This window comes from Ruditapes philippinarum, unplaced genomic scaffold, assembly GCF_026571515.1.
Source record: "Ruditapes philippinarum isolate M1 unplaced genomic scaffold, ASM2657151v2 ctg373_1_1_1_1, whole genome shotgun sequence".
Lineage (NCBI taxonomy): Eukaryota > Metazoa > Mollusca > Bivalvia > Venerida > Veneridae > Ruditapes > Ruditapes philippinarum.
In genome coordinates this window covers 86390-105870 of record NW_026855566.1, presented here as the reverse complement: position 1 = coordinate 105870, position 19481 = coordinate 86390, and the positions used below count along the sequence as shown (strand labels likewise).

General features: G+C 35.4%; 1 protein-coding gene across 1 annotated transcript; it reads right to left on the bottom strand.

The window, feature by feature from the left end:
* Positions 1-1810: 1810 nt before the first annotated feature.
* On the bottom strand, positions 1811-18936 carry LOC132743718 (eukaryotic translation initiation factor 3 subunit D-like). The gene is made up of 14 exons (XM_060732272.1): positions 18736-18936; positions 14531-14576; positions 13542-13681; positions 12978-13069; positions 11109-11178; positions 10645-10766; positions 10076-10208; positions 9390-9668; positions 8885-8967; positions 4405-4534; positions 3797-3939; positions 3196-3388; positions 2347-2446; positions 1811-2015 (listed from the first exon to the last, which is right to left on the bottom strand). The coding sequence occupies exons 1-14, from the start codon at positions 18856-18858 to the stop codon at positions 2002-2004; spliced, it is 1668 nt and encodes a 555-aa protein (XP_060588255.1). The 5' UTR covers positions 18859-18936; the 3' UTR covers positions 1811-2001.
* Between the last annotated feature and the right edge of the window lie 545 nt (positions 18937-19481).

The following is a 19481-nucleotide window of genomic DNA, read 5'->3' as shown; positions in this document are numbered from 1 at the left end:
CCTTTTACCGCATGAGCATATGCTGTTTTCATTGAAAAGCCTCCTGTTACAAGTTCAAACTGCTATAACCCTATAAAAATGCTTCAATACTGATCAAACTTGGCACAAATCTTGACTAGACCATATAGCCTTTGTAACAGCATGCTCAATTGTGAATGTCCTGTTACTGCGGCAACGGGGGACGTCTCAAAATTGCTAAAAATCACTCTTTTGCGTTTTTTTTCTCCTTCAAAACAGATTTCAGTGCTGCAACTTCTCAATGGATTGAGATAGAGTCAAATGCTTTTCAGCGTTGGTTATAGGTTACCTTATGATCTATCTGGGGTCATTTTTAGCCTCTCACAAGTCCAAAATTTTCTTGGCGATGAGGGGGACTGCCGCTCCCCTTCAACCCCCCCCCCAAACAGAAGGGGGCACATCCCCCTTCTCCCAACCCCCTGATGTATCTTTTGGTTGGGGGCCGCGCCGAAAAAGTGGTCACTTTTTTCAACAACATTTCTCAAACAAAAACAAGTGTTGGGGGCCTAAATAAGGCATTTTATAACCATTTGAGACAACAAAGGGGGGTGAAAAAGGCGTGTATATCGGGTAATGGGTTAAAAGTATTTCTATTTTTAGCTTTAGCCAATCAAATTAATATGAGTAAACTTGATAAAAGACTACCCAAGAATGCTACAAAGTTTGGTGATCATCCATCAATTAGTTTTGTAGTAGAAGACGTTTAAAGGTTTTTCTATTTTTAGCCCTAGAGACCTCTAAAAGGGGCCAATCAAATTAATATGAGCAAACTTGATAAAAGACTTCCTAAGAATGCTACAGACAAAGTTTGGTCATCATCCATCAATAAGTTCTGTAGAAATACTAGTAGATGTTTAAAGGTACAATGTATTTCTATTTTTAGCTTAAAGGGGCCAATCAAATTAATATAAAAGACTACCCAAGCATGCTACAGACACAGTTTGGTGATCATCCATCAATTAGTTCTGTAGTAGAAGATGTTTAAAGGTTTTTCTATTTTTAGCTCTGTTGACCCCCTAAAAGAGGCCAATTGAAATGACATGAGCAAATTCAAGTGTGACTGTCACAAGGATGCTACAGACCAAATTTGAAGTAAATCTGTCCAGCAGTTTCAGAGAAGAAGACGATTGTTGACGAATGACAACAGAGCACCCCCTTTGATACTAATAAGCCATCGATCGATCGAACAAGCAAATTCCTTCAAATGATGTCTGGAACTTCCTATAATGTGTTATGTACCGAGAATCAATATGGTCTTTTCTTATTACAATACAAAGGTTTAAGCTATTCACTAAAAGTATGTCACTAGATAAAGAAGAGGGCCATGATGGCCCTAAATCACTCACCCGAGTCAGAATACTTGTTAATTTGGTTTTTTTAAGATATTTTGTTTGCTTTAACTACATGCATACAAGGAAAATCAATGACCCCCTGGGGCGGTGCCAATTTTGATCCAAGGGCTTTTATTTGAACAAACTTGGTAGACACTCACTAGAAGATGTTTCATGCCAAATATCTAAGCTCTAGCTCATTGCGTTTCTTAAAAGATATTTGAAGTTTATTCTTTTGGTTGCCATGGCAACCATTTTTGCATGGAATTGAATTCTTTGAACAATTTTTAAAGGTGACCACCACAGGCACATTCCTGTGAAGTTTGGATGAAATTGGCTTAGCGGTTTATGAGGAGATGGAGATGTTGTTTAAAGTAAAAGATTACGGACTGACAGACGCCGCCGGACGAAAAGTGGTGGGGAGGTAATAAAACATGCATGTAGGCATTTACAAATACAACTCTGATGTTAAAGTATGTTTATTATTCTATTAGATATAATGTCAATCAAAGCACTTGTAAATAAATATTTTTCCCATAATTCATTCAGTTACCAGTTGTTTTCTAAACTGTATTCAATACACTTCAATGTTTTTTTCCCAAGAATTTTATTTGAAGGAGCTCTATTCTTTAACAGGTACTGTCTAAACTCTTCACTTCTCATCATCTGAAATTTTATATATATTAAAGATTAATATACAAAAGCAATTCTATTCTTTCAATATAGGGGTGCATGGTGAAATTTTAGAAAAGGCTGTAAGAGTTTGCCAGCTGGGTACTTTGGCTTTAAATATAATAAACACAGATGCATAAAATCGAGTGAATTTCATCGGGGTTGTTTAGGTCAGGTGACTGTCAAAAAGAGGTGACCCTTAGTACAGTTTCGACTGTATATAATATTATGGTCGAGTACAATTGCTCTCCCTATACTTCGAATAGTGAAGCTAAAAATCACTGTATAATAAATTTTAGTATATTATATATCAAAAGAATTTTACCATCTTCATCCGAGTCTTCAGTGCTCTCTTCCTCACTGGAATCTTCTTCCTCGTCTGTCTCAAATGTATTGTCAGGAATATCATAGATACGTACCATTGGCTGAAATTATATCATCATAACACAATCTTTACTTTCATCTTTACCATAACATTTAATGTTTGACCTAATACTACAACTACTAAAATCGCTTCAAAATGCAAAACTTTCTTCACTATTATCTATTAAAACAGACTACAAAATAATTACTATGTATTATTGTCAGGAATATCATAGATACGAACCATTGACTGGAATCATATCATCTTAACACATTCTGCATTTTATTTTCAATCGTTACCATATATACCATATATATTTAATGTTTGATCTAATTTCACAACCACTAAAATCGCTTCAAAATTAGAAAATTTCATCACATTAATTCATTAAAACCACAGACTGTAATTAAAGCCTGATTAAAACAGACTACAAAATAATTATGATGTAGTTTAAATAATCGGTCATCAAAGTCTGTGCAAGAATGGCATTTAACAAAATTTCGTCCATTCTGCTAAACATACTAGCAGAAAGGTAAAATTTATAATAATAAACATCATAGTAAGTATTAGAGAAGGAAGTCTAACTTAATGTCACACACATAAAAATAATCTGATTGTTGTCATTCATGATGAAACTCAAATTGATTTGTTTGATTCATTTTTCAACATCAAGGAGTCTTTGGTCTCCTTGGCAACAGTCCTAGCAACATTTCGATATTGAAAATAACAATGGATGGATCTGAATCAAAGCCGATCAGTTTCATTATACAAACGATGTTGATTAAACAGATTCACTAGTAAAACACTCACCTTATTAGGATCTTTCATGATGAGGTACTTCCCTTCTTTCAATTTAAAGCATATATCAATTATACACCTTAAGATTCCCCATGCATTGTCCATGTTTAAGTTAATCTGGTTAGCAAATTCCGTAGGTTTAAATTGCTGCGTGCCCAGTATAACATGGTTAGCGGTATCCTTTAGATGATTTCGAGAGACGTATCTACAAACATAAGATAAAATTGTCAGTATAAATAATACCTACAAAAAGAATTATTTATTTTTAAAATTTTTTTTTTCTCTTTTCTTTTTTTTTGAATTTTTGTTGGATTTTTCACGAGATAAACTTACGAAATATATGTACTTTAATTATTATTGCGAGAACTACCCAAAAAGAATGTGTAATAATTGTTAGTATAAATATATTATTCTTACAAAAAAATTTTGCTGTTGTTTTTGGAGCATTCCTTTTTTCTAGAATGTTTCTTTAAAATGCCAGATATACTTAATGTAAAGTCTTTAATCATTATTGCAAGAACTCAAAGATCGTGTTTTCATTTTTTTTTTTTTTTTGGAAACAATTAATTTTTTTTTAAACAAAATCCCTTAAAAACATAAACCAATAACTTACCCAAACTTTATATGATCAGATCCTGCTAGCAGGGAGCTGACAGTCCATTTAGCTAATTTACAGCTGTTGTTTTTCAACTCTGTAGCAAGCACAGCACCTCTTTGATTATCTAAACGACTTCTCCAATCTACACCACCACTACACTGTTAATGAAATAAAATTACAAGTTTAATATAGGAATGACCATAACTTGTATTAGCAGACAAAAATATACGAAGAGGTCCGTACTCTCAGTGCATGAAAAGGCTGATGGACCCCCACTAAGCATAAAATACACACAAATATACAATGGATGCTCACATGTAAGTCGCAAATTAAAACAAGAACAAAACTGTCTTTAAGCTTTTTAGACACCTATAATAGATCCATGAAGCTGTAAACAGTTTCTCAAGGGCTGGGTCTCAACTTGAAACAAAACAGTTGAGCTAACACAATTTTTTTTTAAAGATTTCTGTAAAATTATATCATAAACAAACACCGCTAAAATATATCTAAATTATTATAAATACAAATTTGTTCACATCCTGTGCCTGAACTAATTCCATGAAAAATTTAAAATTCACTGTTTTTTTTATGAAAAATTCAAGGAACATGTTTGTCAGTCTTACCCTAGGATCCCATTCATTGAGTGTTTTAATATTGATGTATTGTTTTTCTCCACTAACACCAAACATGACAGCATCATGTTCACATCTTACTATCAACTCTATATCATTACCCAGGCTAAACTTCTTGTACCTAGTAAAAAACAAATCAGTAAACATTAATTAATCGATAATCATGTACATGTATTTATTTTCTGTTCATTTTATTCTGGTAACACAAAACAGAAATCATTCAAAAGAAGATGATTTTTCTATTTTGTTCATGTTGTGTCATTAACCAGGTTTTCCAAAGGAAAAAACTGGTTATTAGATTGAGGTATGTCGGCGGGCGGGCATGCGGGCATAAACAATTTCTTCTGTGCGCAACTCCTCCTACATTTCTCAACGGATTTTGACCAAACTTTCACAGAAGCTTTGTCTTCAAGTGCCTTGGCGCATATTGTTCGGGGTTTTGTGATTGGATAATATTTGACCTAATTATGGCCCTTTGTTTTTTTTCCTTATATAGAATATATAGTGAACAATTTCTTCTGTGCCCAACTCCTCCTACATTTCTCAACGGAATTTGACCAAACTTTCACAGAGGCTTTGTCATCAAGTGCCTTGGGGCATATTGTCAGGGTTTTGTGATTGTATAATATTTGACCTAATTATGGCCCTTTGTTTTTTTTCCTTATACAGATTATATAGTGAACAATTTTTACCATGCGCAACTTCTCCTACATTTCTCAACGGATTTTGACCAAACTTTCACAGAAGCTTTGTTATCAAGTGCCCTGGTGCACATTATCGGGGTTTTGTGATTGGATAATATTTGACCTAACTAGAACTGCCACAACTGCCAACTTCATGGCGTGAATACCCCCGCATACCACTTTGTCAGAATCAACAGTGGCCATTTAGAGCTCAAGGACAACCTCCCTGCCAAATCTGAGGTTACTAAGCCAGTACATTGCTAAGTTATGTATTCTACATGCTTCAAATGTGAAAATGTCAAAATCAATACATTGCGGACAGGACATTCTTTAGCAATTGCGAAGAAAAGCTTTTTTTTTGTCAAGGTCCCTGTGACCTTGACCTTTGACCCAGTGACCTCAAAATCAATAGGGGTCACCTTATTGTCATGATCAACATCCATGCCAAATATGAAGACTGTGGGTCAAAGGAATCTAAAGTTATTGGGCAGACAAACTTTTTGATGTCAAAGTCCCTGTGACCTTGACCTTTAATCTGGTGACCTCAAAATCAGTATGGGTCATCTACAAATCATGACTAACCTCCATGCCAAATATGAAGACTGTGGGTCAAAGGAATCTTAAGTTATAGGGCGGACAAGCTTTTTGAAGTCAAGGCCCCTGTGACCTTGACCTTTGACCTGGTAACCTTAAAGTCAATAGGGGTCATCTATTAGTCATGACTAACCTCCATGCCAAATATGAAGACTGTGGGTCAAAGGAATCTTAAGTTATTGGGCGGACAAGCTTTTTGAAGTCAAGGCCCCTGTGACCTTTGACCGGGTGACCTCAAAGTCAATAGGGGTCATCTATTAATCATGACTAATCTCCATGCCAAATATGAAGACTGTGGGTCAAAGGAATCTTAAGTTATTGGGCGGACAAGCTTTTTGAAGTCAAGGTCCCTGTGACCTTGACCTTTGACCTGGTGACCTGAAAGTCAATAGGGGTCATCTACTTATCATGACTAGCCTCCATGCCAAATATGAAGACTGTGGGTCATAGGAATCTTAAGTTATTGGGCGGACAAGCTTTTTGAAATCAAGGCCCCTGTGACCTTTGACCTGGTGACCTCAAAGTCAATAGGGGTCATCTAATAATCAGGACTAACCTCCATGCCAAATATGAAGACTATGGGTCATAGGAATCTTAAGTTATTGGGCGGACAAGCTTTTTGAAGTCAAGGCCCCTGTGACCTTGACCTTTGACCTAGTGACCTCAAAATCAATAGGGGTCATCTACTAATCATGACTAACCTCCATGCCAAATATGACGACTGTAGGTCAAAGGAATCTTAAGTTATTGGGCGGACAAGCTTTTTGAAGTCAAGGCCCCTGTAACCTTGACCTTTGACCTCGTGACCTCAAAATCAATAGGGGTCATCTACTAATCATGACTAACCTCCATGCCAAATATGAAGACTAAGGGTCAAAGGAATCTTAAGTTATTGGGCGGACAAGAAAAAAACCGCCGGACGGCCGGACGGACAAGCTGATTCCAGTATACCCCCCTTACAACTTTGTTGTGCGGGGGTATAATTATGGCCCATTATTTTTTTTCCTTATACAGAATATATAGTGATATAATTCTTCTGTGCTGAACTCCTACATTTCTCAACGGATTTTGTTCAAACTTTCTTAGAAGCTTTGTCATCCAGTGCCCTGATGCACATTGTCGGGGTTTTGTGATTGGATAATTTTTTACCTAATTATGGCCCTTTGTTTTTTTCCTTATACAGAATATATAGTGAATACTTCTATTGTGGCAATTCCTCCTACATTATTCATGTTTACATTGCACATAGTTACATTGTTTGTTGCTTGTATTTGTATTTCAAATACAACATATTTATCTACAATGGTGATAATTGAAAACCTGGTTTCGTGGCATTGCCATGTTTCTTGTCTTAATGTTATCATTTTCATTTGAGACAACAAATGTGCTAACCAAAACAACCGGTTTGGCCAAAGGTCAAGGGCAATATTTTAATCAACAGGCCGAAAATATAATCAATTTTAACAGCATTTCAACCCATGATGTGGATCGCCAATCTGCTAATAATCATAATGAAAACCTTGGTTATACTTAGTCATAAACAAATGGTCCTTTTTAATACATGTTCTCCCTAAGTAAAGTATCTTACGGCATTTATTCTATGAAAATCACCAACTGTTAACTTTCAGACATCTAAAATTTCACAGATTTCATTTGAGCATCTTTTTTCATATCATATACATGTGTTTCTGTTAAGATCACTTCCACATGAGACTGTCTAGCTCGCCTTGCTAGTGGGTGATGACATTATTTGCAAGTCCATGCCATTATTCAGTCAGGCACTAGAGGGCAACTGCATAAAACAGTCCATTGATCATTAGTACCCTTGCCTTGCCAGATTGCATTAAAGTAATTAATGTTCATTTCAAGATTTGAACCCAAAGGTAAGATGGCTAACTCATTCAAGGTCAGAGACTTAAACCACTCAGCAAAGAAGGCTTCTGGACAGATGCTATGTTCTGGACAAATGCCAGGGTTTTACGGGACGCAGAATTTTGCGTCCCTATACGCATAAATTTTGACATGTACGCATATAAGTTATCCACTTGCGTCCAAGTGTACGCACAAAAATAATCCTAGACAATAGATATTATTGTTTATGGCCCGACATGATTTTATCTCTTTCTTCTCAAAGCTCACATAATTCCATTTAAATCTAATACAGCGAGCAGAAAATGCTTGCATTGTTTATTTCGGAAGTTAACATAATTGAAATCTACTGCGCATGCTATTTGCAAGTGCCCGCTGCAGAAACTGATGACGTTTATCGTGCAAGCTACAGTAACTGATGACGTTTACCGTAAAATCTATTTTAGGTAGCTGTTTTTGGTTTTTCTGTTGCTATATTTAGACGGACTATTTATAACAAGCAATTACTATTGGTAAGCGTATCCAATGTCGATGCGAATGTATTTTGTACATGAACGGCGATAATAAAAAAGGCAGTGCTTTTTGGCAAACTTATTTTCATAGTGTTATAGAAATTAAGTCGTCACTGGGTATGTTATTATCATTGGTGTTATAAATATAATGGTTTCGGCGAACTTAACTTTTGACTGGGACATCAAGTATGTGCCAGCTTATGAGGAGGTGCAAAAGCGGTTTCGTCAGCCTTTTGTCATATGATATTTTTTAAAACGCAACATATTTAGCTGACTGGTCTGTAAAGTTATATATTGTGTGTTTACTAGTTCAGCTAAAATATTTACAAATAGATCAGTACAAATTATCAGTCTGTTGGTGTAATCACCTTATCAATAACAAAATATGCTACTAAAACTTGACATTCCAGCCACTCAAAGACTTATAAGCCTCGGAAATAGCACAAAGGGCTACTAAAGGGCTATAAAAAAACCTAGTGATAAAAGATATTGAAATCATATACTTCTTATGAAAACAGTACAATATACATGCATATCTCTTGCATAGTAAATAAATGATTTTAAGCAAAATAGAGTGGTCTTCATAGTCTTTTATAGTGAAAATAATTTTGGACCCCTAAAATTCAGGCCTGGACCCCTACTTTTCTAGGCTGTGCATCCACTGGACCCCTAAAATTTCAAAGAGATGTAAAACCCTGAAATGCTATCTATTCTCTATATAAACATACTACTTGTCAAAATCTTGACAGTAATTTAAACAGTTGTACCTTAAACTGGCATCGTTATATAAGTGAAGAATTATATAAGAATTACCTATATCCTACTGAAGCTACTTGACTCTCTTCATCCTCCTGTATAAATGGATTTGGCTTCTCAAATGCATGCTTTTCTTCTCCCTAAATAAACACATTACATTTGATAATTATAATTGTATTTTGTTAATACAGTCAAAACAAATCAGCTTATACAAAAGTAATTGCTTCAAATATTAACTCTTATTTTGTTGCTGTGCCCCCCCCCATTCTCATTTAAATTCTGTTAACTTATTTTGGTTGGGTTGTACATCACAACAACTCAGTGAAGGTCAATGAGCGACTTTCCAGTTCTTCTTAGTTGAAGAAGAACAAGGGTTTCTCTCTGTGCATTATTTCAGGTACAAAGGGACACCAAAGTAGAACCAACGACATTTCATAACCTAGCTGGATCAGGTAACTCAACAATGTTCTGGAGTAGCAGCTCCTGTATACTATAATATCAATAGACAATGCATGTGTACTAGTCAATTGGACTACTATTTCAAACGTGAAGAAGAACTTACCATTTTCAAAACCTGTTGAGAAAAGTTATGATTGATGAACGTAGCTTCTAGAGCCAGATTTCTTGGAGAGTTTATACTTCCTGTCTCATCTTGTGGAGGTTCAATAGCAGTCTCACTGACTGTCAGCAGGTCAAACTCGGAATCGTCACGCTTGTCAAAGAAAAGTTTTTTCCCGACCCTCTGTACAATGATGTCCCAGGAGTACACAGATCGCGTACAGCACATCAGTGTTGCCAGGATAGCATCGGTAGCAAACACGTTACCAGTGGATTTGGCAAGCTGAAATATATACTTCCACATGTAATAATATTGATTACAATCTTTAATTATTATTAATAGCTTTATTACCTAAGAAACTGAATATCTTTAGTACTATCTTCTTCAAATATTATTTTTAAAAGTAAAAGAAACCCTGATACAACATCCCAGATGTTGTTCAAAATGAAAATAGCTACAAATGAATGCTTTTAAAATTCATTGAAAAACTCAACATTTTTTTTTCCAATGAGATTCAGGATACAAAACTATCAGTGGAAGTTATATTTGTCAGCTTCATACATGCAGGCCAAGCAATTTGAACTAAGCAATCTTATACTGCAATGGTGACCCTGTAAAGGAAAGAATATCCATGATAGTAAATCCATTAATTAATGAATGATCAATAACATTAAATAAGCATATATTACCTGTCTGATCATGGGGTCATCTGTTGTGGTGACCTTGTGGAAGATACGATTTATTCTCTTCAAAGGACGTTCATTCTTTGTAGAAACACGATCATAACTCTTGTCATAATACTCCATGCTGCCGCACTTTAACCTGTACACCGATATACTCATTTATATATGCTTTATTTCATTGGATAATTAAGTTCAAATTATTCATAGTTAGCACCTTGTTTTGCCGGGCTGAAGTATTCAACTGCAGCAAAGATAAGTGCACAGCTCCAACAATGGAAATACTCATTTTATTGCCATAAATGAAAAGCACTTAGCCTAGTGGCTAAACTTTAAGACAACACTTTTTAAACCAATTAGAGTTTTGCTGAACTTGTAAAAAAGGATGAGTAATTCATGAAAGTCTATCATCTTTTGTACTATACAAGAAATATTAGTCAGAAAAAAGTTCATTTGTCATGGATCTACTGTTATATTCATGTATTTTGCAACTAATCACATAGAAAATGTGCACATTTATGTCATAACATAATCAAAACATGTTATTTCTTACTAAAATAAAGCATTTAAAGACTTACAGATCTTCCCCTTCTGAAATGTCTGGAAGAGTTAGCTTGGACATACGAGGGAAGTCCAATTCTTCAACAACGCCCCATGTCTCTCGTACTTGCACGGAGGCATCACGATGTTTTAATGGAGTCTGTGAAAACAACCACATTTACTTCAGCATTTTTCATATAATTATACATTGCATGACATTGAATTTTTCATTTTATCTAGACTTCTTATTTATATAAATTCCTTGTACAGATTTTAAGACTGAGACATTTCAAAACAAAAATTTATGACACACAACAACATGATATGTCTGTAAACTATGTATGGTTAACACTTTAATCATTAAAGTAGTATCTGAAAATCTTACTGTCAAGCAATCTTTGTAATGTCTCCTGTCAATGATAAAAACAACAACAACAAACATTTGCTACTAGGTCACATATTTCCGTAACTTTAAAAAGAACTTGGGAGAAAATTTAATCACCTTTTGTCTATTTTCTTGCAGTTGTCTTCCAAACTGTTTCTGCCACTTCCTCAATAGCCTCTGCCTATCTCTGTAATATCAAAATATATTTAATGTACTAGGTAGTGGTCTTCAATTAACATAAAATAGTACCATATTATAGCTTTATTTAAGATGAAATGTCATTTATTCTCACCCATCATCTATTATTCCCATTACTAGGGTAAATTACCATACAACTGTAAGTGAACTTATTGAATCAGATACAAGGAAAAGAAAGAAATCAATGATAGAGTAAACTGTTGACAACCATAAATTTATTATGTACTATGTTTCTATCTGAGCCTTGAGGAAAGAATCTTTCAAACAATAACATGTTTACAATTAATTTTTGAACTGAAAAAAAAGAAGAGTTAATAATTTGTGTACTTTGATTAGGTTTTAAGTCACATTGATTATTATCAAGATCAAATAAGAACTTGTTTGTTTGTTTGTTTCATTTCACGCCTTTTCCCAACAGTATTTCAGTCATATAGGCGGGTAGTTTCCTAACCATCGTTCCTGGAGAGTTACACCAGTACTAGACTTCCTTCCTCCAAAATAAGAACTTTCCAGAGTACTGTTTGAGAGAGAACTTAAGTGCATCTATGTGTGCATTTCTTTTCTCACAACATTGGGCAAAATCTTCTGTCAGGTAGCAGAACAAGAGGGCCATGATGGCCCTAGATCGCTCACCTGACCCATCAAACTCATCCAAACAATTACCTAGACAAGCATTCTGACCAAGTCTCATGACAGGTGAGTCAAAAATGTGACCACTACAGTGTTAACAAGGATTATATATATTTGAGCAGTGTGACCTAGTTTTTTACCCAGGTGACCCATATTCAAACTTTACCTAGAAATCATCAAAACAAACTTTCAGACCAATTTCCAGGATACTTGGATCAAAACAGTAGCAACTAGAGTGTTAACAAGATTTTTCTATTTTTAGCTCCAGTGACCTAGTTTTACATGCGATTTCAAACTCATCCGAGCAATTACCTAGACAAGCATCCTGACCAAGTTTGATGATAATTGAGTCGAAAATGTGACCACTAGAATGTTAACAAGGTTTTTCCATATTTGGGCGGTGTGACCTAGTTTTTCATCCAAGATAACTCATGTTCGAACTTGACTTAGAAATCATCAAAACAAACTTTCTGACCAATTTACAGGATATTTGGATCACTAGAGTGTTAACAAGATTTTTCTATTTTTAGCTCCTGTGACCTAGTTTTTCATCCGAGATGACCCATGTTCGATTTAATCCCAGCAATGACCTAGACAAGTTTCCTGACCAAGTTTAATGACAATTTAGTCAAAAATGTGACCGCTAGAGTGTTAACAAGGTTTTTCTATTTTTAGCTCCTGTGACCTAGTTTTCATCCGAGATGACCCATGTTCGAACTTATCCGAGCAAGTACCTAGACAAGCATCCTGACCAAGTTTGATGACACTTGTGTCAAAAATGTGACCGCTAGAGTGTTAACAAGATTTTTCTATTTTTAGCTCCTGTGACCTAGTTTTTCATCTGAGATGACCCATGTTCGAACTCATCCAAGCTATCACCTAGACAAGCATCCTGACCAAGTTTGATGATGATTGAGGCAAAAATGTGACCGCTAGAGTGTTAACAACTAAATGTGAACGGACGACGGACAATCATCGATCCTAAAAGCTCACCCTGAGCATGCTCAGATGAGCTAAAAAGCCTCTACACATGTATTAATTCAGAATTCCTTGCATGATTTGAAACCAGTCTTACATAATATAGTATTATACTACCATCGTCTTCACCATTTGGCCAAGTTTGTGCAATCAAAATATTAAATCATTCATCATACAAACCTTTCTCTGCTTTTCTGGGTTTTTGAAAGGACTTGCATATTGTTTGCCGCCTGCTGCTGTTGCTTACGCTCCCTTTCACGACGCTGTTTATTCTAGAATACAAAAATAAATTTATTACTTCACAATTTTCCATGTTGAAATTAAATCTTTTTTTAATCTTCTGACTTATAATTCTTAGATGAATAACTTCACACATATATAACTGATAAAATGTAATTCTTTTTTTGCAACTATTGGTATCAGATTGACTAACTTTTTGTAGGTAATGAGACTGTGAACTAACAAAGTAAACTAATAAACAATGAATATTGTAACTACATTTATATATCAATTTTCATCCTGCTGCTATTGTGTTATCATCAAATTAATGCATATGCCTAAATTTGAATATGAGGTAATCCAGCACTAATTTCAAGCAGATTTCATATTGAAAATACTTAAATTAAGCAGCCAATTAGTAAAGGCAGCATGAATGTACCGTCTTGCCGACCTGACCCTGACTTTTTCTCTCTATAGGCAAGTTATAATTGCTGTCAGTATATTTCTGAGAGTTACTCCTCATACCTGTTGAAACATACGTCTACCACGTTGATAGACTGGTTTCTGTACTTTCTGCGTATCAACCAACTGAAAGGTGCTCTCGTCTTCTTCATGGTAATATGCATACTGACTGCCACCTCCACCAAAAGCGGAGTTATACTTCCCTGAAACAAAAAAGAACATTAATGATTTCAACAAATTCTTATGATTTTTATTGCACAATGTGACAACTGGAGCAAAAAACCTATATATTCCAAGACACTAAAAGTTTCACTGCAATACGTTTATTTTAAAATCTTTTTTTTCTGGAGAAATCTGCAAGCAAACACTGAAACAGTCTGGGAAAATAATCCAATAAATACATCATTTTAAAATGGACACGATAATGACCCTGTAACAACCATAGGGACCTGGCACAGTGTTGGGATAGTGTAAAAAAGTAATTTTAGAAAAAAATATATAGTTTATATGATATATATTGACAAGGGGTTGAACTCGCCAAATTGGCAGAATGCCACTAGTCTAGTAAAAGTCAAAATTGCAGTCATTTTTATGTAAATCGTATTAAGTTATATATCAATTTGCAGCTAAATGACATCACTAGAGGTTGACAATAACATTATTGTTCCCACTTTAACCGTTTTTGAACAACAAACCAATATTTCGGATGGAACATCGTATTTTTGCTAAGTCGACAACAACCATGCAACCTGTCAACACTCGATTTTCTATGTGTAAAAACGCAATTCTAAACCATGTCATTGTACCATCTCGCAATAAATCGATTAAACAAAACCAAAGAAACAACTTTGACAAGATTTTAGATTTGGCGAGTTCAACCCCTTGTCTATATATTATATATAAACTATATTTTTTTTCTTCTTGAATTACTTTTTTTCCACTATCCAAACACTGTGCCGGGTCCCTTTGATAACAACAGCCAAAACCCCTGCACTCCCAAACATTGATAGTTGTTTAATTACAGTCTTATAAGATGTACAACTGAATCATACCTAAATGCCTCTTATCTTGATATGTTGCACCTGTCCAGTCAGAAACCTGCAATAAAACAATATATACCAATAAGATAGGAGAAGTTACCTTAGAAAACGAAAATTTTAAAAGGTCTTTATAATCACTGTCTTTGGGACATTTCTTCATACTTTTCCATACTGAAATTTAATGAAAATAATTGAATGGTTTATCTTCTCGGTCATATTATATTTTTAAGCCTATGATATTGTCCCTGGCATGCAACACTGATGTCAGCAATTCTGACCAATTTGTGAAGAAAAAGCGACGTATTTTAAACTTGTGTTGCAAGAGTTGCTCCCCTTTTCTACCCGGAAAGAAAACAATATAAAATAAATAAACAAATAAAATTCCCCCTCCTATTGCATTTTCCCCTCTCCAAAGGGCACCTACCCCCTTCCCCCAAAAGTGAAAAAACTCTGCAGTTTGATAATTTTTCAAAAGGTTTATCTTTTTTACTTTTGTTATAAAACAGTGCAAAATTCAATGAAATTAATGCATTTATACACTGATTTGAGTGCTATATTAATCCACAAGATTTTCTTGCTGAATGTGCAATCTGAATGGGTTTGTGATCATTTTTGATATGATTTTGCTTTGCCAAGAAAAAAAAAATCTCAATGTCAAAGCTACTTCATACTGACAAGACTACGCTTTTTGCTTTAATTTATCAAACATAGGGTCGCGATTTCAGCAATCTCTTCTAATGTAACTCCCTCAAATTATGTCTGACACCCTATATTTTCTGGTAAGACAGTATATATTACATGTAACTTATTTCTCAGCCACATGCATTTCACCCCTCAAATGTCGAGTATAATTCACACCTCTAGCCACATCACCACAGACTTCCGACTTCCCTTCGCGGCGTGCATGTCGCTCGGAAGGCATAGGTCACACCAGATGGGTGAACTAGTTAGGTCACTTAGCTGGTGTGACCTAACCAACGGCGAGGGGTGTGGCCCTAAAAACAGCTGCTGCTCCCGGAAGAGGTGCCTTTCCTCTATTGTCAACCATTGTTCAAGAAGCGAGGAATTGGGTCCTAGAGAAGGTCTACAACGAACGACAGCATGAAAAGACCTCCGTCGCAGCTCTACGACATCGACGACGTTGCAGGCGAATAAGTCCTCCGTTGGCGTTGCAGGCTCTACGACCAGCAATCGTAATAGAGGCCGACTAGTCTGGGACATATGGGAAACCGGCGCCCAGTATAAATAAAACCTTAAACAACAACAACAACATCACCACAGACACAAGTGCCTGAATTAGCCACTGGGTGCGTTCAGGGTTCTAACAACGGTACCTATTGGTACTATAGGTAGCCATCGGTAGCCGTCGGTAACCATCGGTATAACGACGGAAATTTTGTTGGTAGCCATTTCTCCCGCGAGTATACAAGTCGGGTAGCTTTGGTAGCCTCGTTTTCAGTCAAACAAAAATGGCGGCTAATGAAGATACCATTTAAACACTTGAATATTATATCGCTATTTAGTGTTATTATGGAGTTGTTGCGCGATCATCTTACTTGCACGTACCAACATACCACAGGAACATCAGAAGTTCCTTCTCAGTATTCACTGACGGGCCTTTCGCTCGATTAAACGTTGGCGCTTTCTCCATCTGCACTAGCAGTGCAGGGGTGTGGAATTTTGGAATTTTTCCACTTGTCCGAGGACAAGTTGGATTGAAATTTCTAGTTGTCCGCAGCCCAAATTTACTTGCCCCCCCAAAACAGTGCGGATTATGTAAGTTCAGCAGCTATATTTTACTAACTGAACATTATCTGCAAGTTTGACCATAGACATTGTCTGAATTACCTTCTTTTGGCAGCCAGACAATAAACTAGCTATCCTGAAATAAATGTATTCCTTTCGAATCATACTAATTTCTAGTATCGCTCTCTGACTTCGTTTTTTGACTCTTTGGGAGTTTCTACAGGCTTTGAACTATTCATTCTAATAAAGAATTTGTTTAAGTTTTTTTTTGTATGCAAAGAAATAAACTTTGCAATGAAATCATCTGTGCTTTATATTTTTTGCCGCAATACAACCAATGAGTTCCTATAGCACATACGTCTATTGAGAGGCTTCATAGGGGGTAGTCCAATAGATTAGACGTTACAGGCTTGTTATAGTTTTATGTTGGTCAAGCCTTTACGTCTAATAGTTATTGCTCAAAAACTCGTAGCATTTTGAAAAATTAAAAAAATGTCTGTTGACTTGCCTTTCAAGCTTTATTCAAAAGCTTATCTTCTGTTCTTTCAATTGCATGGTCTATCATTAACAAAAACTTTAAAACAATGTACTTATCAATTAAAAATAAAATATAAATATCAGTCTATTTCGCTCATCGGCCATACTGGTTAAGTAAAGCGTTTTACAGATTGATTCCAATTTTTTGAACGGAAAAATATATTTGAACACACTGACGGTGCATGGGCAATTATTTCGTTGAAAAAATATTCCGTTAGAAACTTCTGGACTCATTTAAACGCTTGCATTTGAATTAGCCAATCAGATTTCGCGCACTGTATGGCGGCCATTTGTATATCAGCTGTACAAAGAATTTAATTAAATGAGAGGATATAATCATGACTTTTCGGTTGTGACAGTTCAATTATTTTGTTTAAAGGTATTTATTTTTTAGTTTTGTTCATAAATAGGTCAAAATTAATGTAAATACACGCTGTTTTAATTGTTTAAATTCATTAGATCTAAATCGATGTCTAATGTCAATTTTTTTGCTACACGATTTTGCAAAGATCTGTTAAGACCTAACGTAACATGGAAAATGAAAAATGTAAAATATCAGATTAATGAATGATAAATATGAAATAGGTTACGTATAGGTCTTATAATTAGGACTACATAGGGGGTAAAAAGCAAAACAAAATGGGTTATATAATTAAACTAGTTTGTAAAGGTGATATGCAATATTGGAATGAAATAAAATGATATAGAGTAATCTGTGACCAAAATTTGGCTTTTAATTTTTTTTTAAATGGCTCTGAAATTCACTTGCCCGCCGACAAGTCCAATGAAAAAATCGACTTGTCCGCTGGCAAAAAGGCCCGAGTCGGACAAGTCGGACATAGGAATTCCACACCCCTGCAGTGTTTGGAAAGAGTGACGAGAGAGACGGAAGTGACTCTTGAAGTCATCCAATGAATACATGGGGACGATTTCTTGATAGTAGTGCTGTATTCTCGGTACAACATCTCTCCTTTGCTTTATTACACCTAGCATGGCATCACAGTTTGATATGCTAGATGTTACAATACTCAATACATGCTCATAGTTTTGTTTTTGGAGCATTATCATAGCAGGAATAACCCGCCTCGCTCTGTGGTGTTGATCATACGCCATTTTTGTTTACCAAAGATACCTATTTTCGTTCAGAGTAAGTTGGCTACCAATGGTACCATCGGCTACCAATGGTACCATCGGTAGCCGATGGTAAGTAAGCTTTGTTGCCGATGGTAGAACCCTGAACGCACCCACTTATGAATGAGGAATAAAGGACTTTATCATCAGCGCGAAACGGGGGGGAAAAGAGTCAACTCGGCCCTATACCAACTCGGCACGGGTCAACTCGGCACGGGTCAACTCGGCCCACTTTACAAAAATATTTATAACACATTTAATTTGATTTGCATATTGTTAAGGTAAATGAATAATAAGAAATATCTTATCATTATATAATTATGCATTGTACTTCTGCCGAAATAAAGTAGTAATATTTAGAAAAAAATGTTATTTATTTGTCTTGCAGATTCGATAAAATTAGGATAATACATGTATAGATAAAATAAAAATGTGTTTCCTAAAATGACCTTAGATGCAATTTGTTTGTAAAGTAATTTTCAAAAATATATGAAACAAAAACGTGTTTACTTAATATCATAAGCTTCTAATAGTCAAAATATATTGACGTGCCAAAGCTTGATTCTGAGATATTTTCGTTCTGGGTCGAGATATTGCCCAGACACGAAAATATACACATTAATTGATAATAATAGCCCGTGACAATAGGAGTCCTTTAATGTCTTTTACCCATTTTTTAAAGTGGGCCGAGTTGACCCGTGCCGAGTTGGAATAGGGCCGAGCTGACTCGGGGACCGAGTACGTTTTAGGGCCGAGCTGACCCGGATTCAACGGGGGCTACAATATGTTGGTTTTGTACTTGCCTTTCCCAACCGGTCGCCTTTCGCAAACGGCTGATAAGGCATATCCTTGTATTTTTCTGGGACGTTACATGGTCCCCATCCATTTTCATTTTCCTGAATCACTGGGGGATCAAAATGAGCCATAACTTTGTAAAAAAAACGTGACACTTCAGACAATATGGCGGAACCGGTAAGGTTGACTTGATTGATTTTCTGTGACAACCTGCTGGGGAATATATTCTATGAAAATGTTTACGTGAAATGCGGAAAAAAATTGGTTGAACACTGTTAAATCAGCTTTTAATGTTTTTTTTCCTATTCTGAAGGAAATACAAAAAGATCGGTAATTGCACATAAATTAGGCAATGGTAAACTGCCTATAAAAGTGATATTCTGACTGCAACATGCTAATAAAGAACAGACCAGTTAACAGTACTGTAAAATTAAATGTTTGCCCTTTCAACTTCAGTTTGTTTGTTTTTAATTTTAGCAACATAGTTGCTCATTTATTTTTAATAGTGGAAAGTGAGTCGGGGATGAACCATCCACTTCTTCCAATCAAAATATCTTACATCTATCCCAATTAAGGAACATACAAATTTATGTTATAAAATAACAGTGTTTTCAACATAACATCTACATAGAAAACATACTTAATCATAAACACAATATATAATGTTGAAAAAGAAAAAAAACATTCCATGGGAGCTGGATTTATATACATGTAGAATTAAAATTTGGGGGGTTTTATATAACAAAAATATGTT

What these genes read in the sequence shown, in the direction of transcription:
- LOC132743718 (XM_060732272.1), bottom strand. Translation starts at nt 18,858, where the DNA reads ATGGCTCATTTTGATCCCCCAGTGATTCAGGAAAATGAAAATGGATGG. An exon ending in AAGGCGACCGGTTGGGAAAG is followed by an intron (nt 14,577 to 18,735) that starts GCAAGTACAAAA and finishes GTTTTATTGCAG; the next exon opens with GTTTCTGACTGGACAGGTGC. An exon ending in GTAGCTTCAGTAGGATATAG is followed by an intron (nt 4,535 to 8,884) that starts GTAATTCTTATA and finishes GTTTTTTACTAG; the next exon opens with GTACAAGAAGTTTAGCCTGG.